Source organism: Aphelocoma coerulescens, chromosome 4, assembly GCF_041296385.1.
Source record: "Aphelocoma coerulescens isolate FSJ_1873_10779 chromosome 4, UR_Acoe_1.0, whole genome shotgun sequence".
In the NCBI taxonomy this organism is placed as follows: Eukaryota; Metazoa; Chordata; class Aves; order Passeriformes; family Corvidae; genus Aphelocoma; species Aphelocoma coerulescens.
In genome coordinates this window covers 30,473,204-30,496,136 of record NC_091017.1, presented here as the reverse complement: position 1 = coordinate 30,496,136, position 22,933 = coordinate 30,473,204, and the positions used below count along the sequence as shown (strand labels likewise).

At 38.7% G+C, this 22,933-nt stretch overlaps 1 protein-coding gene across 2 annotated transcripts in view; it reads right to left on the bottom strand.

Annotated features, from left to right (window-relative positions):
• The window catches only part of EGF (epidermal growth factor), a 58,927-nt gene that overhangs the window by 30,209 nt on the left and 5,785 nt on the right, over window positions 1-22,933 (bottom strand). For both annotated transcript variants that reach the window (XM_069013345.1, XM_069013346.1), the window contains exons 2-10: window positions 19,340-19,471; window positions 15,732-15,931; window positions 14,605-14,783; window positions 11,475-11,705; window positions 9,674-9,876; window positions 5,311-5,436; window positions 4,199-4,321; window positions 1,871-1,993; window positions 587-712 (exon numbers count right to left, since the gene is read on the bottom strand). In XM_069013345.1, the coding sequence (XP_068869446.1) occupies window positions 587-712; window positions 1,871-1,993; window positions 4,199-4,321; window positions 5,311-5,436; window positions 9,674-9,876; window positions 11,475-11,705; window positions 14,605-14,783; window positions 15,732-15,931; window positions 19,340-19,471 (1,443 nt within the window). The remainder of the gene's footprint in view (window positions 1-586; window positions 713-1,870; window positions 1,994-4,198; window positions 4,322-5,310; window positions 5,437-9,673; window positions 9,877-11,474; window positions 11,706-14,604; window positions 14,784-15,731; window positions 15,932-19,339; window positions 19,472-22,933) is intronic.

Sequence of the window (22,933 nt, the reverse complement as noted above, 5' to 3'; positions counted from 1 at the left end):
TTTCCCCTTATTTCGGGTACAAATCAAAATCTTCTCTCTCCTCCTCTCTCTTTGGCAATTGCTTATACCTTGCTGATCACCAGGGTCTGCCCTTTTCTCAGAAGGAACAGAAGGGTCTGGAATCCAAACATGCGCATCAAACACCTCAGCTTCCTTGGGCCACTGCGGGAGAAATATCCCTGTATGGAAAGTCCTTCAACAGACTATTTCCTACTCTGCTCTCCAAACATAGACACCTCAGCCCCTGGTCTGCAACATTGGGCAGAAACTATGCCCACATATATATGAAGGCACAAAACCCTGCATACTGCAGGACAGACCTCCACAGTATGGGAGCCCAAAGTGAAGTGTTGAAGAGGGATCAAAAACTGAGCTTTCTGTGAAGGAGACTCAACCATATACTGGTGCTTGTTCTGGTTTATTTCCAAAATAGATTCTCTCTCCTAACAATTAGTACTTCCCAAGTTTCACAAAGTAACCTGAAATCAGTGCAAAAAGGGATCCCAGTTGTGTCATCCACCTTAAAGGACTCAAAAAAGGTTTTGCTCTTATTGGCAGAAATATGCAGGCATACAAAGACACTGACCTACAGCAGTGCAGTGCTTTCTGTCTCGCTGAAGCTTATATCCAGGAAAACAAGCACACTCCCAGGAGGATGGGCTTAAAGAAGAGCATATCTGACTGCAGCCACCATTATCTGGAGAGGTACAACCTTAAACAGAGCATTTGTAAAATTTTACTGTGCCGTTCTAAAAAAAAATGAAATACAACAAAATCAGAGGTATAAGAGAGTGATTCACTCTGCTCAGGATTTCTACAGTGCAAATCATCTCAGCGACTGGTAGATTTAGCAAAAGGCTTCCTGCTGAAAGCAGAAGCCTAGTGAAGTGAAAACAAATTAGTAGTAATTTGTTCCAGAGTTTTCCTGAAAATTTACAGCACAAGATGGGAGATAGGAGGGTAGGATACATAAAGAAAGTGTCTTCCATGTGTTTCAGAGAACTCTTCTCCCATGCAAATCTCATCCCATCTACAACAGAGTAATAAATTTTATCAGACTTTGCACTCCATGCAAAGAAACAGCATATTTATGCAATCCTCTCCCCAGAAATTAGTTAGGCTGGGATGGCAAATTGATGCTTTCTAATAAAACAAACCAAGATTTCATGTAAAAAGAAGCCATTCATTTGTTATTCTTTCTGTTATATTCTAAATACCAGCATGAGATAGCAAAACAGAAATAATGACTGAATCTATATATAAAGTACAGCCCACGATATGAAAGGGATTAAAAGGGAAAGAGGATTTTTTTCACAGCTGTCAGTAATGGAGTATTCTTGGTCCCTAAGACTGAAAAGATGCAGTTGAGAAGCTATGGTCCCCTGAATTTGAAAAATTGCTGAAATGGGGAATGGCAGATTAGTGAGTGTAGCAGCTTCAAGTATTCTGACTGCAAAAAATTCCATTTGTGGGTAAGTTAGAGTGAGTCTGAACATGGGATGCATGATGTCAATAAAACTATCTTCAGGTTTCACCCAAGCCTTAATTTTGTACATATATTTCTCCTTGAGTATAAATTTTACATGTCTCCCACAACAAAAATCTGCAACATGCCTTGATCTGTGCCGACAACAAAAGAATTTGGCCTGCAAATATTGGATGTTGCTGCTACTAAAAATCCATTAAAAGATGAAGATGAGTACTGCTCATGTCAGCACTCAAAGCACCTTACATTCTCTTGCCTTTTATCTTGTACAATCATTTGCAGCTCTTCAAAATGAGTGTAAAATGCCTTCATTCACTTCTGCCTCTTGGTGCCAAGAATAAACAGAGCCTGGCAGTCACTTCAGCTAGAAAAAATGGAACTTACCTGTGCATGTTTTGCCGTCCACTTTGAGTACAGATCCTTCCGGACAAAAGCAAACAGGGCCTTTGGATGTTTGAAGGCAGCCATGGCTACATTCAGTGTCATTACTTGTGCACATAATTAGCTCTACAGTAATTTAAGGAGGAAAAAAAAATCATAAATGATGATAAAAATTTTTACTAGGCCCCCAACAGAGATGTTAACACCTTCTTACACAGCAAAAGAAGGAAAAAAACAGATAAATGAAATATATGAATAAATAAAAGTGTGGTGTTGAGACTGCAACACTTCTGCAGTCTTTCTGCAGTTTTTTTTGCTTTGTTTCTGTTTTTCAAAACTTTTTTTCACGCTTTCACCTTATTACAGCCCAGGGGAAAGCCAAAATTGCTAAGTCCTGAAGCCATTATACTTATAAGCTTTAAATTTTCCAAAATTCCCTGCAGACATGTTATCAATATATAAGTAATTTTGAAAACTTTATTTCTTACATTTCATCAAGAACAGATCAGGTTTTAAAAACTACAAGGAATCTATGCTGAAAGAATAAATATGAAAGACAAAGAGAATGAGGAAGAACTACTTTCCTACTACTCCAAATATAAAGGATCAATGAAAACAGCAGATGAACCTTCCAGAAACAATGTTCTTTAGTGTCAATTTTAGAAGTTATAAGGGCAAAATCATATGACCTGGCAATAGCTTTCCTTTATTTGCTATTAGAAACATTGCAGTGCCAGCATTTTTCCCTTTTTTGAGTATTTCTTTAACTCAATTTCACAAGATATGCTCCTTCTACCTTCTGTATTGCAGTCCCAGTTCCAGTGCCATATGGCAACACACGCTGGAAGACTGGAACTAATGCATGATTCCCACAGCTGCCTCTATGAATCAGTTGCACACACTGGCTTAAATGGTGTATAACTCTTGCAAATATTGGTTTTCCAGGGCAACTGCATTCTGGACTGGACTGTGCTAATGACTTAAGCACAGAGAATAGGGTCCAGAAAATTCAAGTTTCTTTCTGACCAGAACTTGTGGCTTTAGATGAAGACCTTCATAAAGGACTTGGAGGACAAAGCATCAAAATCTCTGGCCAGCATTTGGACTTCACACCTTGTGTGTGTCTCTCTCTCTCAAGCTGCATAGTTAGTGAACATCTGCCTTGTGCTGCAGTAGTTGATGAGTTACACAGTCCATGCTGCATCCCCTAGCCTGTGCTAGAAAAACATTCTTTTCTATCTAATTTGAGCCACTCAAAACGCAGTCATACAGTTCAAGCTGGTCATCCAAAGTAGGACTGAGTTGTAGAGTGCCTAAGTGTTGTTTTGAAGGCAAAATTATATCCCACTTCCCAATAACCTCTGGCTGCAGCACTCCCATATGTCTTCTGCCACAGCTGGCTGCCTTCTGCAGCTGTCACACACACCCTGAATACCCACGTTTGGGTCACTGAATCCTGCTCCTGGCTCCCTCTTAATAAAGAGGAAGAAGTGGCTCTTACAGAACCATAGAATATCCTCAGTTGGAAGAGACCCACAGAGATCATCCAGCCCTGCCCAGGACTCTTGGAGTCTAAAATAGACTGACTGCTAAAGTCTGATAGATTCTATGGCTATATTTACTCTCCAGTAGTGATATTTAATATGCCCTAGATCCTGATCCTGCCATGATCCACACTGAACTCATTGGCGTGCATGGGCACTCCTGCCTGGGGCTTACCCCAATGTTTTATTTCCATAGAAGCAAAGTAGAATGACCTTTGTCTATGCAGAAGTTTCACTTCAAAAGTGACTGGCAACATCCCAAGACGTCAAAACCTGGAAGCTTTTCACATTTTATGTTCTAGACTTACTTTAGAAAGGCTTAATTCATTTCTAGACTGACATACGCATTTAATTCCACTAATGGCATACATATTAACGATGCTATCAGCCCTGATCTGAAAAGAAAATACAAGATGCTTTGAGCTGCTCGTTCAGAGACCGGGCAAATTCTGGCAGAGTGAGCCAAATTCAGACACCACATTTAAAAATACATAACTGCTTATCCACCTGGAATATGTCACCAGTCCTCATCTGAGAAGAGGCTGCTCTGGAGACATGGCTTTTTTTCTTCCTCCTCTGAAGAAATGGATACAATTTCTCACGTGTAACATACGCTTCCTCAAACATGACATCAGAAATCAGTTCACTCAGTTTAAGCCGATCCTGCTTACTTAATAAGGGATTGGAAGCAAGCAACTCAACACACAGAACTTTCAGCAGTTCCAGTGTTAAATGAGGACTCTCTCCAATATGATACTCCAAGGGTTTCTCTATTACAGCTCCTTACCATGACATGTTTTCCTATCAGGCAGCAGAACAAAGCCTCTCGGGCAGGTGCAGTAATAGGAACCAGGGATGTTCACACAGCCTAAAGTGCAGCCGTGATTCCAGAAGCCACATTCATTAATGTCTGCAAAAAGAAGGACTTGTTGAGTCAGAATAACATCATCAGCCAATGCTGGGGAATCGATTAATGAAACAAAGTAACAGTCTGAAGAAGTGTCTCCTTTTTTTGCATTCATTTTACGAAAATATGCTTTTCCTGATGAATTATAGGAAAAAGGTTTTCCAGACCTCATATAAATCAGTGTTAAAAACCTTCTAGCAAAACATACTCAGGCTGCATGTGTCCAGCATAGGTGCCTAGAGAACTTTCAAAAATATGCCTTTCTATACAGATTCCAGTGCCATTTAAATCCTGTGCACATCCAAAAAATTCACATTAGACACCTTCTTCAAACAAAAATTATTTTTAAAAATTTGGCTTCAACATGACTTAAGTAAAAGCCTCAAAACACAAGTGCATTAGAAGTCAAAATTCAGAAATCAAACCTGGTGAATTTCCTGAGAACTGGAACACCAGTGCTCAGGCAGGTTTGTAAATCCTGTAAGCTAGGAATTCTGATGCCATTATATCTTATAAAACCTGGTCATGTTGTGAAAAAGATGCATTAAAAAGCATCATGCTATCTATTATTAATAGTAAAATAAAACAATCCAGATAAAAACATTTAGAAGAATGTTAAGAATTTCTGTCTTTTTTGAAAGTGATACTTAAGACAGACATCTTGTTGCTGGGTTATTCAATGTTTCACCTTTGGTGATACCTCTGATTTCATTTTTATTTAAAAATAAACTAGCACACGTAAGCATTTCGACTTATCTGAAGCTCCTTTATCTACTCAGACTAAGGCCAAAGTTTCTCACAAGAATAGCACCTGTGACACTTTCATAGGTCTCTTTTTAAACTACTTCAGAACTTGGAAGGACACAAAACCGAAATGGCACAGTGAAATTTTTAGAACTTCATTATGATTTTTCATACTCAAGATAATAAGTAAAAGAACAGAAGAATTTTTTCATGTAAGGAATAAAGCTTATGAGAAATTAATGCATTACCTTCACAAAACTGTTTATTTCGACTTAAAATAAAGCCACTAGAACATTTACACCGATGAGTCCTTGAGTCTGGCCTGCAGATTCTTCTTCTGCACTTCTCTCTGTTCAAATCACAGATTTCTTTTTCTGGAAGAATGATTACAGTGTAAGTGGGGTGAAGTACCATATTAACCTTCCAGGAGAAAGATGATAAGAGGTGTATTTTCTCCTCAACATCTGCTTGCTCACCCTGAGGAACTTCTTATTAGTACAAAATAACTTTTATTTTTTTCTATTTGTAAAATCAGGCAAAAAGCCAATCACTGTGAAAATCAAAGTACTTGGAATACTAGGAGTAGGTGTGTGCAAACAATCATTTCGAGCTCTGTGTCAGCACAAGCAGATTTAGAGAGAGCCTGAACTAGGGGATGGTTTGACTTGGGCCCATTCCTATAGCAACTATGAAAGGGAAAATTCAGTTTTCACATGCCCCCACGTCCTGCACAGTATTATATATTACTCTGTAAAACACTCTGGAATAAGAATAACAGAGAGGAAGCACACATGCAGAAAAGAGAGAGAAGAGAGATTTTTAAAACACAATGTGCTAAGACTGCTATTATTATTATTGAAGATTATATTGGAGTATTATTACCTCATAATTACTTATATTATTTAACAAAAAAGCTGGGCAGGTCATAATGACCATGTGCTTCATTTGTACACTTCATTTCATTTGAAGAGCATTAGCACATCCTAGAGAATTGTATTGGAATGGATCTATGAGAAATACAAGCATTATAAATGTTGAACCTTTCTTCAAAGGAAGAAGCAAAAAGCGCCAAACAGGTCCCCAGGAGCCTTCCCATTTCTCCTGCTTCACAGAAAAAGTTACTCCAGTATCGTTTTTCATGGGAAGGATTTGCAGAGCCTCATGTCTGGGCTCAGCTGTCTTTCAGGGCTGGGCTTTAACAGATATGCACTCATGATTTTATTTTTGTCTCCAAAATTATTATTTGTGTTTTAATCTTCATAATCATCCTGTGGAGTTTCTTGCCCCTTTCCCAAGCCAATAACAGCTGAACTGATGCTACTGAATATGGGTATGCAGCCACACAAAACACTGTCTTTGCCCTGGCTGTGTGTGTAACGTATAAGAAATCATGAGTTCATACAGGCAAAGAAATGCATATGTAACCAATGTTCTTGTGCTGTTGCCAATTCAAAATATAAATTCCAAGAGATGGAAAACTGCATAATATTTAAGCTCCAAGTTTATTCTTCTGCTAGCCACAACAGAGAAAACGTTGGCCCCTTGGTGGAATGACAGATCACATCTATAAAAGTAATAATATATGATTTCCCAGACAGACACTGCAGCCTGTCTGCAAACACAGATACCTTGCACATATTTCCATCAAACTGGTTAATTCTTCTCTAACAAATGTTGTATCAGTAAATGAAAAATGATGAATGGATGACTTGATGGATATTATCTATGCTATTTAGCATGTTACCCTTTAAGAGACTTGAATTTCATGTGGTTTTAGCTAAGCCTCTCGTTTTGTATAATTAATTTTGAATTGGACACAATCTTTTTCTACTGCAACTGAATTGGGAACATACAGTAGTAGAGAGTCTAATCTTCAAATAAAGAACCCATTAGAATGACAAAAGTGCAAGTGCATGCAGCCACAAAACAGTAGAAGCCAGAAACAAGACTGCATTCAAGACTGCATCATATGTTTATCACTGTTTCTGTTTTTCTCCCCATGTTTGTACCATGATTGATCTAAGTGGTCTAAAAAGACCTAAGACACCTGGGAGTTATGGAATAAATAACAGAAGCAATAGTTTTGCCATCTGGACAATCTCAAGAAGATAATAATTTTTAACTAAGTATTAGAAGTCTATGTAGCCATATCAATACATAAAAAACCAATCACATTTCAAATCTTGAAGAGAATGGTGATTAAATTAGGAATCAAAAAGTTTATAACATAGTATTTTCTGGAAGAAAACCCTTACAAACCATACTTTCTAACTTTCTTGTGTTCTGTGGGATTTTTTCCCTCCCATCACCTGTCTTATATGGAAATATGTGTACTCAGATATTAGACTGATGTTAGTATCTTACACTGGAAAGAAAAAAAACATAATTCCTCAAAAAAAACCACCCAAACCAAGTGTACTGAATATCATTAATCTGTTAGGAAAGATTTTTTAAAAATGCCAGAGGCAGTATTTGAGATGTTAAAGTAATGCACATATTTTATGAGCCATTGTTGGAAGTGCCATACCAAAGTTGTTCTGTGGGGTTACAACAGACCCATAGATGAATTAATGCTCTTCTCTTTACTTACTGGCCCTGACCAAGCCGTTTGAAAGAGAAAGGGAAGAGGACATGGGGATTTAAGTAGCAAAGTAAATAATTCAAATTCCAGTAAAAAAAAATCAGATCATATCAGTTGCACACTTCTCCTAAGTTCCCTTTTCATCTGAAGGAACTCGCTAGTTATCTGCTTTAAAGAAAGCTTGATAATTCACAGCTGACATGACGTTGCAATGTACATTTTCTTAGCTTGTACAGAGCATCCAATTAGTCTAGGTATGCTTTTATCTCCAGGTTTCTCTCTTGTAAATTCAGCTATAAATCTCATTTGAACTCCAGGCTCATTAGTCCTCCTTTCATCCCTGTTCTTGCATTGGATAAGCCAAGTAATGTACATACAAAGTCCAAAAGGTTCATCTGGATTCAGCCCGTTAAGCTTCTTTCTACTCCATCACTTCCCAGACATTTTTACAAGAAGTTATTTGGAATTAAAAAAAAAAAAGCCTACTCTTGACAACATTTACTATCACATAAAAATTTACTAAACATGTTGGAAGTATACATACATTTGAAAACATTGGTAGTTTATGTATTAATAAAAGCAGAGAAAGCCTTTTTTCCATGGAAAGAGAAATGCCAGAAAGCAGAATGCTCTGGCGGAAGAAGTGGAGTTAATCTTCTGAGAGAAGAATAAAATCTAAGTGCCCACAGCCACTGAAATCAAGCTGCACGCCCTTGGCTTAGTTCCTCTGTGTGAGGGCACCAAATGTGCCAGCAGAAAAAAGTGCTTCCATTTGCCAGGACACCCATTTTCCCCAGAGTAAGGACAGATCAAGTATTGTCTCTGAATAGAGACTCCCTGTGCTTACAAGTGTAAGCTGGATTTCCAGGAACATTTTATCTTCTGCATCTCAACACATCTTGGCACTGCAAACAAAGCATTTGAAGGGGAAAGATCCTTTGAAGGTTTTGGTTTTCCCACTCAGACCAGTCTTCAGAGGGCAGAGACTGCATGGTACCGCATAAAGCTGTTGGATGGCATGAAGAAAGACAAAGCCTATTTTATAGTAACTATTCAGGAATAGTTCGAAGAGGTATTTACAGTTTCATTTTTGCTCATACAAACTAGAACAAACACTATATTCTCCCCATGTCTTTATACTGTCTATACCTCTGGGAATCCATGGCCATCTTCCCTTGGGGGTTGTGCAACCATTGCTTGATACACAAATGCCTCCAGGCTGTTTGCTCCGTTGCTCTTATCCAAGCAAAACTGGAGACAGAAGCTATTCCATTAAAGCAAGAATGCTCTGCTCCCCAGAGACTAGAGGACAAGATATTATTTCCCTGGATATCCCCCACTTCCTACTGCCTCAGCAGGAATCCTCAAGGAAGGTGAACTATTGATAGTCAATTACTTTCATTTTTGGATCCACTGTGAAAGGCAGCAAGATGACCAACTCACACTGTGGGCTGCAATTGGTATCAATTAAAGAGACAGGAGACTCTTATTCTATAGTTATCATGCAGCTTCAACATTGCCTAAGACCTGCTGACTTTTAATTGAATCATTTCCCAGCAAAGCTGAGACATCCATTTGTAGAACATACTGTGTGCTAAAAATCCTTTGGTGCCATAACAATCAGAGGTGTTTAGATGCACCCTAGAGTAAAACTTCCAGAATGAAGCACACATTTGATGAAGATAATGTAGGCAGAGGATTAGAAAGCTGTATGCTTTGTGCATGTCTCAGGAATGCATAAAAATATCCTTGTGTAAAGAAAGGCAAGAGAAGGAGAAAGTCACATTTATCTGCATGTGTATTCAGATTAATGAAATGAGCAGCTCATGCTCAGCACGCTTCTAGCCTGATACTCAGCTGGAGCTACACACACCAAGAGGAACTGTGGACCACTGAAGTAAAAAAAAAAAACTTTTTCCTTTACTTCACTGAGGCCTGGAATTTTGTCAAAGAAAATTCTTACTGCAGAGAATCAGGGGGTATGACATTATTATTCTCACACGTAAAACCGCAGCATTACATTTACTTACCCAAATCCTGAGAATCAATCCTTGCACCTGGCTGTTTAAATGGATGTACTATTTTTATCTCCACTGGTGGGAAAAATGATGGCTTCAGGCTAATTGTGACTACAACTTTTCCAGTATATTTGTTGGCTCTCCATATCATGCCGGACTTCAAGTCTGAGTAGTACAGGTGCTCAGCAAAAAGAGACATACCAAGCAATTGGTGTCTACAACAAGAGAAGATAGCAAAGTGGCACGTTACCTGATCCCTATATATATATCACTCAAACATATTTTATATATATATATATATATATATATATATATATATATATATATATATATATATATATATGTATACACACACTATATTATCTTCTATATATGAGAATCAGAAGAGGTGCAGAGACATTCCCAAAATAATTCAGCAATCATAATCCTGCAAATTTGGAAGAAATAGACACAAAATGGATAGCCTGCATTTCTCACAGGTTTAATGATCTACTGTTCAGGACTGACTTCACTGGAAGGTGTCACCCTGCTTCTGGTGAACCCAGCAACCAAAATGGAAACTTGGTTTATTGAAGGATGTAGGTCAGATAAGTTCCATCATTTCCCAATATCCAGTGCCTGCTCTGACAATTCAGACTGTCTGAGGAAGTCAGGGTGGAGATGAAGTGGTAGGAGTAGGGCATTCCTAAAATCCATTTTCTGTTGCTTCTCCTATCTCAGGAACGTAGTTTCCATTCACTGGTCAGTTATAGCAGCTAGCAGAAATCACAAAAAGGCCAAGTTTTAAATAAGAGAGAGAGCAGAAAAAATATTTAAAGAGGTATTTTTGTCTTCCACTTTCCAGCACATAATCCAGGTGGAAAACTGAGAATCTAGATCATCCAGTCCAAAGGATTAATGCCCCAGTGAACAACAACCAGCTCAAGGGAGAAAGGGAAAAAAAGTAAGGAAAAATCCAGTGTTACTACTGGCGGTGTAGGGAGAAGTCACCTTTGTGTTCATGATATGCAAATGATGCACCACATATTTAAATCAGCAGGCCAGAAAAAAACGTGTGTTTTTCTCAATTTGCTGTTGGAAATCCCTTTTTCACACATGGTGACCCAACCATACTGAAAGACACTTCAGTGACAACCTTTTCCTGATCCCCTCACTGGCCCCATGACCACCACCAGGTACCTGTACCCCTGCACATCACGAAGGCCAAAAGCACATGGGTCTAAGAGCCCCCTCAGCCATGCTTAGCCCTGGCACTGGGGAACAATTCTCTTGCACAGCACAGTTTTGTCCACATCTGCTGATGCTCCTTGGAGAGCCTGAGCACAGGGCCAAGCCTCCCCACCCAGCAGCTGAGGACAACAGGCTGTCATAGGTTAGCAAACCAAACCACTACACAGGCTTAGATGAGGATGGAGTTCAGTCTCGAGCACAGCTCAGACACCTGAGCTCACCCACTGTGACCTTGGGTAAATCATTTAATCTCTCCTTTTGGCTCCCCTATCTGTAGAAAATAATAAACACTAATAATTAGTGTTACTAATAAGCACTTAGGGAGGAATTCTAAGGATTAATTAGTTACCATTTGCTAAAAGTTTGGGAGATGGAGAGTACTGGGTAGCAGTATTATCCTTACAACAGTGATATTTTTCCATTTTCCTATCTTTAATGTTCTGTTTACAGTCACAGGCCATTTGCACTACACTTTACACTCCTCATGTTGTCAACTGACCCAATAAAAGGGAGAATGAGGAAGAGAGCTTAACTGCATCCCTGAAATGAGTGTTTTATTTCTGACAAGCTGAGGAAAACTCACCGGACAGAATTCCTGAGGAAACGAACAGCCCCACCATCATAGTCACATGATCCAATATGGGAAATCTCTTTTCCATGGTCATGTTGGATCCAGTAGAGCCTTGTATCAACCAAATCTAGTGAGATGGCCTTTATTTTCTCTGTGGTTTTTAAAATATTTATCATATCACTTCCACTGAGGGACACTCGGTGTATGCTGGAAACTGTACCATCTGAAGATACAAATAACAGCCTGCAGGCAAGAGAGGCGTGTTTAAAGAACAAAACAAAAAACCCCACAACAAACAAACCCCACATTTGCAAAATCACATCACAGCTACACATGCTTTATTTAGTTATTTAGTTGCTCCTGTATACAACATTTCTCAGTACGGCGCTAGAGCTACTGGTACTGCTGGGGATCCCAGAAACCAGTATTACTGGAGATACTAACAATTTCCCTCAAGTAGGTCAAGCAGGAATCAGCCCAGCTTAACCACAAAGCACTATTGTCTGTCTCTGCTCTGTTCAGCCGTGCAGTCAGACAAGGAAACTGGAATAATTTTTCAGATCTACGGGGAGCTTCTGCAAACTTGAGGAAAGGCAGCTCTTTGAGGCAGATCCACATTGCCCTCTGCCTTTGGGAAGGAATTTATCTCCAGAATTTCTAGTTGAACACGCCACTTAAGTGCTGAACTTAGAAACACCATTTCTGCTATAGTTCTCATTTCTATCTTCCTGCTGGTTGTGGCAGCCAGACTATGCTGTTATTAAATGAAGACAGTCAAAACACAGCTCCAATATTCAAACCAGTTATGCACTGAACTACTTATATGCCAAGTTATTCATGGATCAGAATCCAGATTTACTGATGTGACTAAGAGAAAGAGCAGTTCTTCCAAAATAGTAAGTTATCCCTAACCTGCGTATATTTTATTTGTCAATGTTTGGGTTTAGTTCTTTCCTTGGGTTACTTATGGACAAAAATTCCAAGAAGAATCATTATTTTGACCTGTCATCACAAAAGTGCAGGATTTACATGTACAAGACCATGTAGCATAAAGTCACCTTTTCGGGATTATGTTAATAATTTGTTAAAGGCCCCAAATGGCTTAGATATCACTGGGGATACCTAAGGGACTGTACTAAACCAGTAGAAAGACTCAGCCTCTGCCTCACAGCTTCTCCTCACTGTTACACAGTCTACAGTAATCATGAGTGTTGGTGTATAGGCAAAAACACGTTTCCAGAAGGACAGCCCAATTTTATTCTTCATTTTTAAAAAGTTATTAATATTTACTTTCCTTTCTCTAGTATACCTGTTAGTTAAGAAATGCCACTACTCTCAAACTTTGGACAAATGTGAGGATTCACTTTTTACACACAAGGAAACTAAGAAACAAAGGAAGTTATAGTGTCTATGCCCAGGCTTTGCAAATCATTGTAGGGATAGAATATGATATGAACAGAAAGACAGAAGAAAAACTATGATTAGATACTATCTTGAGTAATTGCCAGCCTTTACTGTATTTTCCTTCTATTTTTCTTCACACAAAAACCTAATTTTTTGGCATTTCTAAACACCATTAAAAATTCAAAGTAATCTATTGCAATAGTTATATTACTGCTTCTAAAAAATCCTATCACTGCTAATATCCAGGCACATACTTTGAGAAAAACTCTGTTATTAGGGTATCACATCGACCTTCATTACTTAAGAGTTGCACTTGTTTGGAGAAAGACATTGTTAATGTCAGATTTAGTCCATGTGCATGTATTTATGCCTGTGCATGTAAACATACTGGGGGTTTTGATTCAATTCACATTAAAAATAGAGCCCTCAAGAGTTTTCATACAAGCAAATTGCCATAGAAGTTAGGGCATAAAAATTATGTCAGACTTCTTGGAGTCTAGTTTCTTTACACTTTTTTGTGGCTTAATGGCCTTGCTCTAAGCACACGAGTACAGCTTTTATGCATGGTGAAGCACAGTTAGGTGAACACCCACACTTGAGTCTCCCCAAACTTTCGCATACATTCAGTAAATACATCCCTACATGGCCATTTGTAAGATGTGTTTCAATGGCATTTGAGATTGGGTCTGAGGAATGGTGAATATCTCCAAGGCTGATAAAAGCTACATTGAAAAGGAAATCAGGGAAAAAAATGCACAGGCTGATGTCCAGGCCGTGAACCCCACTGAGATGGCAAAACTCCAGAGAATATTAGCAATGCTGCTATCACCAGAAGATTGGTTTATGTACAAATTTACTAGGAAAGGACACATGAGCCTTAATATTAAAGTAGTTTCACACACTGCTGAGCAACTTTAATGCAAATCAAAACTGGAGGCAAGGACATGCTCTTGCTAAACAAAACAGAAGTATTTCAAAGTCTGCTCAAGCTTCTTTTTTCGTGACTTTAATGCAAGAGGTTTTTGTGTAAGGAGAAGTTAGCAGACCACTGTGGTGGTAATTCATATTGATAACTCTTGAGGAGCCAGGCCTCTCATGCGAGCATGGTTCTCAATGTAAATGACTTGAAGCTGAAAGGAGCCTTTCTGTGAAGGCCAAACTACCAGTGATGCTAAGCAGCAGCAGCGGATTCACAACCAATATTCAGAGACACGGGTAAAGAAACAAGGGAAACAGCAGCAAACTGTCAGTTCAGACTTGTTTTTCTAAAACATACCAATTTATATTGTAAATGTGGCTGGGTTTGGAGCACAAGGGGCTCCCAGTATTTGCAGGCATCATTCCCTTTGCTTTATATTTATACTGTTTATACTTTATATACTTTATATATATACTTTATATATATACTGTTTTCCTACCCAGAAACTTTGGTGAAAGAGGTTAGTTTTAGAAAGGATGTTAGAAATAAATTCTTTACTGTGAGGATGGTGAGGCACTGGAATAGGTCACCCAGAGAAGTTGTAGATGCCCCAGCTCTGGAATTGTTCAAGAAAGGTCAGATGGGGCTTTGTGCAACCTGATCTAGTGGAAGGTGTCCCTATCCGTGGGGGGTGGGTTGGAACTGGATGATCTTTATAGTCTCTTCTAATCCATTTATATGATACCATGAAACCATAGTCATAGTACTTTACATATTTGGAGTCCATTTCAATGAAATTACTAACCCATTTAAAATTACCTTTGTTCAGCATCAATGGTAATCTTTGTGGGACGACCAACAGTTCTTAGAACTCGGCGTTTCTTCCCATTCATGTCTGTTGCTTCTACGGTTCCCTTCTGTCTGTTGGCCCAGAGAATGTCTTGATTTATCCAGTCAATAGCAAATCCTGAAATGCCTTTGTCTATGTAACATAGTCTCTGTAAGCAAGATAAAAAGAGTTGACAAGAAGAATCCTGATGACTACTCTAAACTTGGCTTTCATTACAGGGAATAGAATATCCAATTGAAACTTTCCAGTTCATTCCTTTGCCTGCTTCATTTTTTTTTCAGACCTGTAGCTATTTCTCTTTCTTTTTCTTTCATCACTTTCATTTGGTCTTTGTACTTACACATACCTCCTCTGAACTGAGTGACTCCCTGCAAAAGGAGAAACTGTTCTGCACAAGAAATACACTGGATTAATATTTAGCTACAACTTTTTGCATTTGACACACTGTGAAGCACCCAGGCCTGTACTGTTACAGATATAAGTCTCCTCACACACTGTTACTGGACCATGATCCTTCAAAATCAGTGAAAATACATCAGTGAAAACTCCACATAGGTAAATGATCCTGGCAATCTCTCTCAAACGAAAGAACGCTCTCACAGCAATAAAGTTCAGGCAAAACAGCCTGTCTACCCTTTTTAATCAGCCAGATGCAATGAACTGCACAGCTTTTTTCTGTGCTAAAAGCAGTTATGCAACCATAGAAGTCAATAAAAGGTTGGAGAAAAAATGAGTAGGAATTCGAGTACATTCTTCTCATAGCATTTGTGTCAGCTTCTGTTACAATAATCTTGAAGACAAAGTTGTAATGCCAGAGATTAATCTATAACTGATACAAACATTGTTGTCTACAAAGCCTTAGTTTGTTTGAATTTCCTCTCCTTCATTTTTAACTCCCCTTTACTTGGTCCACAGAAATATACATGGATGCCAGTAAAAGAGCCTGGACTCAGGATCAGAACTACTACAGCAGCAAAAGTAAAGTGCTAATCGATGAACAGTAACAGCAGAATTGTACCCAAGGAGCAGGTACCCCTTTCCACACAGGGGTTTGCACCTATTAACTTGGAGAATTCCAAAGAACTGATTACACTACCTCTCGTTTTGTGCCATTTAGGTGAATTCTTTGAAGTAGTCGCCTTTCAGAGTCTACCCAATACACTTTCTCTTCTATATAATGGAAATCCATAAGGGTTGATGGACCAGTATCCGCAACCAATCTTTCATGATTGGTCCCTTCAGTGTCAATTCTAAAGATGGCATTTCCGTGGCTAAAAAGTAAGAATGGTGCTGGGTCTGGTGTGGAGAAAACAAAATGAGACCAATTAATTGATAATCATTGCATTTTTGCTGCATTGAGTTCTCATTAGTAGTATACAAGTCAAAGAGAAAGTTCAGGATATAGTGGTCTTATTTCTTAATGATAACTTTCTAGGTGTACCACAGAGAACCAGTAAGATATAATTGTAATGGTCCTTTCACATTTAATGCTGAAAATTATAGCAAAAATCTGAGTTAGGAAACTGAGACTGCAGTGGTTGTTATCCCTAATCCCAAATCCTACAGCCCAGTCAGAGGTCAGAACAACTGCTGCATGCTTGCCAGCTGAGGTTGAAAGAAGTTTGCCATGGATGTGTCTCCTAGTTGAAGACTACTTCAAACTATTGAGACATAGCAAGAATTTATCACAGAGAGGTATGCTGGAGTCTCCCTTTAACTATCCAAAAAGGGAAATTGAAGATCCCAAGACAGGGAAAAAGAAGAAGCTGGAGACTGGGAAGGTTTCTTGTGCTGCAGAAGGCTGAAGGAAAACAAAAGACCTGTACTTAAAACTCCTACAGCTCAAAAGCCACAACTTCTTCCAGACAAAAACTGTATTTGTACTGAGCAAAGGGTAAGAGTATAGCAGTACCTGAACATAAAATGTGTTAAAATCAAAGGTGTTCCAATTATGCCCCAAACTCTAGAAAACCAGTTAAGGCTGACAGTGATGAGCAGCTGATGGTCCCAAATAGCCCTGATGCAGCCTTAAAACCAGGTGATAAGTATGGAAGTACAATTAGTAGGACAATGATTCGGGCTGCTCCAGTATTGTCGAGTCCTCTTTGTTATTTTTAGGGTATCACTGTAGAGCACAATTAAGATTGCCCAAGGAGCCTTAACTACATTTCCAAACCACAAGGGTTTTCATTTAGGCTATTTGAATATTATGGCTGTCTGTCAAGTGCATAGAGGAAAGGAGTTCTTATGTAACCAACACACTTCAACTTTCATTTTAAAAATAAACATGGGTTTGTTGTTTTCCTTTGGACTTGTTTATATATATGCATATTTGCAAGCGTGAAGTCTATTCTTTAATTTACCACTAAAAATAACCCAAAACATAAATCCCATTTGTGTTAGTAATGGTGGGGATTTATAACATGGTTGCCTGAAACAACAGATTCTGACATACGAGTAGTGCTCTAACCAAATGATTTTGAAATGCAATTATTGATGTAGATCCAACAGAATGACAGCTTTCAACCCTGTATAATCAGCTGCTGAATTATTCTGCACTGAAGAAGCAGCTCTCCATTTATCAAGAATGGATGCCATCAAAGATGCACTGCCACCAGTTTTCTTACACATATACTTTTGAAAATTAAATTGGTTTTATTGACAAGGTTCACATCTTTTTTTAACTAAATATCTTTGCTATTAGCATGATACCCAAGGCTTTAAACTCAACAAAAAGCACTTCTAAAAATTTTAGAGAGGTGCTTCACCTTCATCATAGTTGCAAGGTTAATTTTGCTCTCAAAGCAGAGGAATGAGACAAATTTTGATTTCTCAACATGAAGAAACTTCTGATGAGCACCCAAGATGTAATTTTGTCCTGTTAATAGGGAAGATGGCCCTGTACTAACAGAATGTTTTAAATTTTAAAGCCATCACCTAATTATAGCAGCTACTTGCAGGATTTTAATTACTCCCTTTTCCTGCTGCTACTTGCACTGAGCAACCCCATGTGAGCTTATTTGAACAGTGAAGACTTGCTTCATGTAAATGGCAAATGATCGCTGAAGAGTAGCCAGGCTGATTTATCTAAGGGATTTGACAGCTACCACCTGCATTTTTGCCAACTTGTTGACCAAGACTATTTATACACTTTGGTTTTGTCCTTTCCACTCTCTGAGTTTCCTACCAGGTGCCTGTGAATGAGGACTCTAAATGGAATAGGAACTGAACAAATCTAACTTTTACTGCAGAGGCACCAGTCAGATTTGGGACTCAGTTTTTTCAGGGGATTAACTACCAGGCAAACCATATCTGCACCAAAGATCTTCCTGTCTTGAAAACATGAAGGTATTTAACCTAGTGTATCCCCCACAGAAGGGTTTATACCTGACAAAGATTCCTTATCCATCACAGTAGCTCTATCAGTCCCTTTCTATAGTTACTATAAATGTTAGTAATAACATGCTAAAAAGTTGAAGTACTCCAGTATGAAGGTAAGATTGTTCTTTGAAAGATACCTGTGCAAAAATATTGCTGGGAAGCAACATGTTTGTTTTCACTTCAGTTCAGAAGTGGAGAGTTTGCAAAGGAACTAGGCATTTTTAGGCAGGACCAGAAAAAATCCAGTTTGGGTCTTTGTGAGTTACATTTTGCTGATAATTATGAGATTCTAGGGGGGCTGGTCTAAAGTAATTGTGTTGGTGGCAATTTGGGATCTATACAGAATGCTTTTGGTTATGTTCATGGTCCCAAAGGCTGCATGCATAGCGACTCAAGTACATCTCCTACTTCTCGGGTCAGAAACATGCCTTGTCACACGCCATCTCTGCATTAGCAAGAGTCCCAGGTAAATACTAGTCAAAAAAAATCCAACTTGAGGTACTGGATCAGAAGGAAGCTGTGGTGTATCCCAGACAGCAACCAAAGCCAGGCATTCGGAAGTCGAAGTGGAGAGGTGAGAGATGAGCTTCAGAACATTTCCACCTCATACTCTAGATGCAGTATAGGGTTAAGCCAATCAATAAAATCCAACTCATTTTTTTTCCCCTGGATAGCGTCAGTTGAGGACAAAATGAAGGTTAACCAAAGGCTGCAACTGTGAATATTTTCCTCTTAAAAAAGCTAAAAACTTTGAAATTTAAATGCATCTCCCACACTTAAAAATCAATTTATATACTCAGGACAGAGGAAACGAGAGAACTAACTCACAGAAGCACTCAAGTCTTTTAACTGCTAATGGATGAAACCAAAAATGAGGGCCTCCTGCTTCTAATTTTACAGCACTGTCCCTAGAACCTAAACATATTGGAATGACATCAAGGCCAACAGACTGAAAGCAGCAAAGGTATCAGAATCTTGTATATTGCCATGTCTTCTTGGAAGTAAGGATGGGATAAGAGAATTTACACTTTTAAACTGGCAGAGAAGGCAAACAGGAGGTTTAATTTAGTTGTTTGTTTTCATATGTTCATTCGTCTTTCCACCACCATAGTTTACATTCTTCACCGTCACTCTTCTGTGGCACCCACTTTTGGCTTTGCCACTTACCCACACAGCAGCAGAGGCATTTTTTTTTTTGTCAGCAAACCAGAGAACACCAGTCACTGACCAGTAGGGACCAGCAGGCATGGTTCACTTTGGGAAGCAATGCTAACTAAATCTCTAAAGCCCTGTTTCAATTATCCAAAACAAAAATCTCCTTACCGTTCACATAGCAAGACCACTTGTCAATACCCAAGGAGTAGCCAGGCAAACAGGAACAGATGTATGACCCTGGAATATTGATACAGGTTTGGCCACAGGTTCCCAGACCACCTTCAAGGCACTCATCAATATCTGAAATAAGTATTTGAAAAAGATCAGGAAAACTCAGCTAGCAATAGCAGCAAAGAACAATACCTTTGACATACTTATCTAATAATAAGTCGTCAAAAATTTAATATCCCATTTTTAAAAAATGAGATGAGGATGGCTGTATTCCTTCATGCATTGGTTTCAGAATTATTTGGACTTTTTAAAATTTATCATTGTCACATTCACAGTGATTTTGGAGGGTATTGTGGTTTTGTTTTGGGGTTTTTTTTTACTGTCAAGGGAAATTACCCTTCTCCCTACTATCTGGGCACTCTGGTCTCTAATTACCCAAACACAGGGAACAGACTTGTCTTGATTTGTGTTATTATTTGCTATGCAAATGCTGCTTGCAGCTACTTCCTTCTATCTTTATCCCCTTTTCAACAGCAAAAATTTTGCCAAGAAATTAACAGACTTTGCAAAACAGCAAGGCAGCAAACAGACTGTCACAGCACTGAGTTCAACACTGAGCTCATTTTGGTTTGAGTGTATCTCAAATAGACATACAAAACACTAAAATTCCCACAATATTCTGACAGCAACAAGCCCAAACCAAGGCAGCAAGCAAATTAATTAGAAACTAGGCTTTTAACTGGTAGGTTAGGCTATAACCTTTAGGATTTGAAAGATATTTGGTGTATTTATGGTGTTTTATCAGGACTTGAGGAAGTAACTATTACTTAAGTCCTAAATTAAGGAACCTATTTTTCAAAATGAAAAAGATTACCACTGAGGAGCACAGTTTACACTAAGGGGAAAAGAAATTGGCAGTACCACAGATAATTGTCCCACAACATTGAGATAAATTTTAGTTCCTTCTGAAAACAAACACGTCTGATAGTAACTTCCCAAGGTACTTGGTATCTGGTGGTACCATATGCTGATATATTTCTTGTATACTTTCCTTCTTCAACTACTGTGTGAGCATTGCTCTAAGGAGCAGCCCTTTTCTTGCCCAAGTTCTTTTTGATGTCAGTGGGTTTTGTTCTGTATTTTACCATGTGACTTGGCACATACAGGAATAAAGGAAGCAACACATTTTGTTTTAAAGCAACACATTTGATTAAGTCACTAAAGGACATGGATTCACAACCAAAAGTAGGTCTGTGTGTATCATGTGAGAATTCCCTTAGTTTAAAGAAGGGAACCTTAACTACAAGGAACAGCAATTTAGCTAACTCCTAAAAGACTTGGAAAGAAACTTTCTCAGTAATTTAGGAAGAGCTAAGCAACCAGATCTCTGATATCCCATGGTTCTGGGAACAAGTCTCCTTAACTGCTTTTAGAAATTATGTGTAGCAGAAGTGTTCCAAGGGGTTTTTTCTGTGTCCAAGTATCAAAGCTGCTTAAAAAGAATGTAAATTCTTTATGGCCGCCTAACGTGTCTGTATAGACTAGAGAAAGCTTCCTTATTGTTTACAGAGTTTTCCCACAAGTTCATGTTCCGAAGAGCAGAAGAGCTAATTTGACAATGTATGAAAAGTAATCAGAGCTCATGCAACTGATTTCTGTTTAACAGATTACAAAGGTAAAGCAGAAGCATTTTCAGCAACATAATTCCATCAAGTACTCGAATTCCAACACACACTTTTCTTCAAAAAATCAGCTTTCAGGAGCATATTTTCCCACATGTACTAGGATTGTACATTCCATTCTTCGCAGCATTAAGAGAGAAACTCTTAAAAATCCCCTCTAGGAAGGTTTTACTGGCTTAGAAGTGTATTAATGGGCTACAAACACCATGGGCTCCAGGTCTCCACTAAAACTAGATACTCCTGGAAAACGCTGCCTGGATGTCACTGAAGCTAAAGGGCTCTTTGATAAGCCCAAAAGGGAGGGCTTTGGAGACCTCAGGTCCTTGTCCAGCTGCTGTCAGTGTTAGACATGGCCATGGCTTGACACTATCTCCCTGATGCACTGGTTTTTAAATCAACTGACTGACTAAGCTGGACACAACCTGATCCAGCCACCAGCACCACAGCAGGTGTGAGATAATGTAGTTTATGTTTGTCAATATATTTTTATGACAGTAGTAGCTTGCTAAATGAACCTGATGCTATTTCTCTGTGGAAATCACAAGTATGGGTGAAAAAGGCAACTGTGTAGATACAGGATTGCTAAAGAGAGAGGTTGTTTGATTAAGCAGTGTGAAGCACTGCTGAGCTATTATTCAATCACTATAAAGAGCACATAAAATAAGAATAAAAAAGATGGGCCTGGCCTATAGATTGGATCTAAAAGACTGCTTTCTCTGAGAAGGATTTGTGTTCATACTGGACAGATCTCTTAGCATGTTACTGGGTAAGAAAATTCAAATCACAACACAGAATAAAATTATGACTGTGCGGAAAAAAATTGCTTCTCTATATGGCGGTGGTCAGACTATATTGGCATGCTGTTTGTATTTCTCAGATAAAGGTTGTTAAAGGACCATGAAAAATCAGGAATTGTATACAGCAAGGATAGAAAGCCTGATTTGACAGTAAAGAAAAGTGCCTTTCTGTGAGAAAATTAAACAGCTCAGAATGCTTAGATTATCAGAAAGAAGCTTGGAAGAAGGACTGAGCACCACAAATTAATACCTTCACAAAGAAAAAGTAGCAGATTTTCTAAAAGACACTATAATCTTTTCCAGGAGCAGTTTAACAAGGGCTGATATATGAGAATTGAAGCCAGGGAATTCAAATTCAGGTATTAAATTCACATTTTAACAGGAAGGGTGAATCACTAAGGGAACTAGCTACCAAGGCATGAAGGGCATGAAAAACATCAGTGAATATTCTAAAGTCAAGGTCATACTGGGAAGACATGCTTTAACCAAGCACAGGTTACTGAGCAACATACCAAGGTAAAAGGGCAATGACCCTTTATTTCCAGGGTAGATTTTCCAGCTTTATATGAGTGTAAAAACTAACTTTCCAAGAACGAGAACACCAACTGGTCAGGCTACAGGAAGTTACACTCTTTCCCCAGTAATTGCACTTGAAGAGAAGATTTCAGGGTTATCAGCCTGTCCATTTTCATCACCACCAAAATTCACATAGTATAGCAAATCCCACACGGACTGTAAAGCAAGCCATGGCTCCAGCTGAAGAATGGCTCTCATGGAAGAAATACTGCCCAACAAAAGAGCAGGGGCACAGTGGCCACAGGCAGCTTGGCCACTGGAGAGTGCCCTTCCAGCAGTAAGCAGGAAGAGGCCAGAGACACAGTGCTGTTGTGAAACAGGCCACAGCACTGAATGTTTGGCTTTTATGGCATTAACAGTGGAAGAGGATCCTGTGCTTAAAACCCTCTCTTCTTTAAGTTAAAAAAAAAAAAAAAATCCAACAAAAAAAATCCAAATCAAACCAACCAATCAACCAATCAAATCACCAATCCCAAAACAAAACAAACAAATGAAAAAAGCTGGTTTTTAAGGTTTAGGAGAACTCAATCACAAAA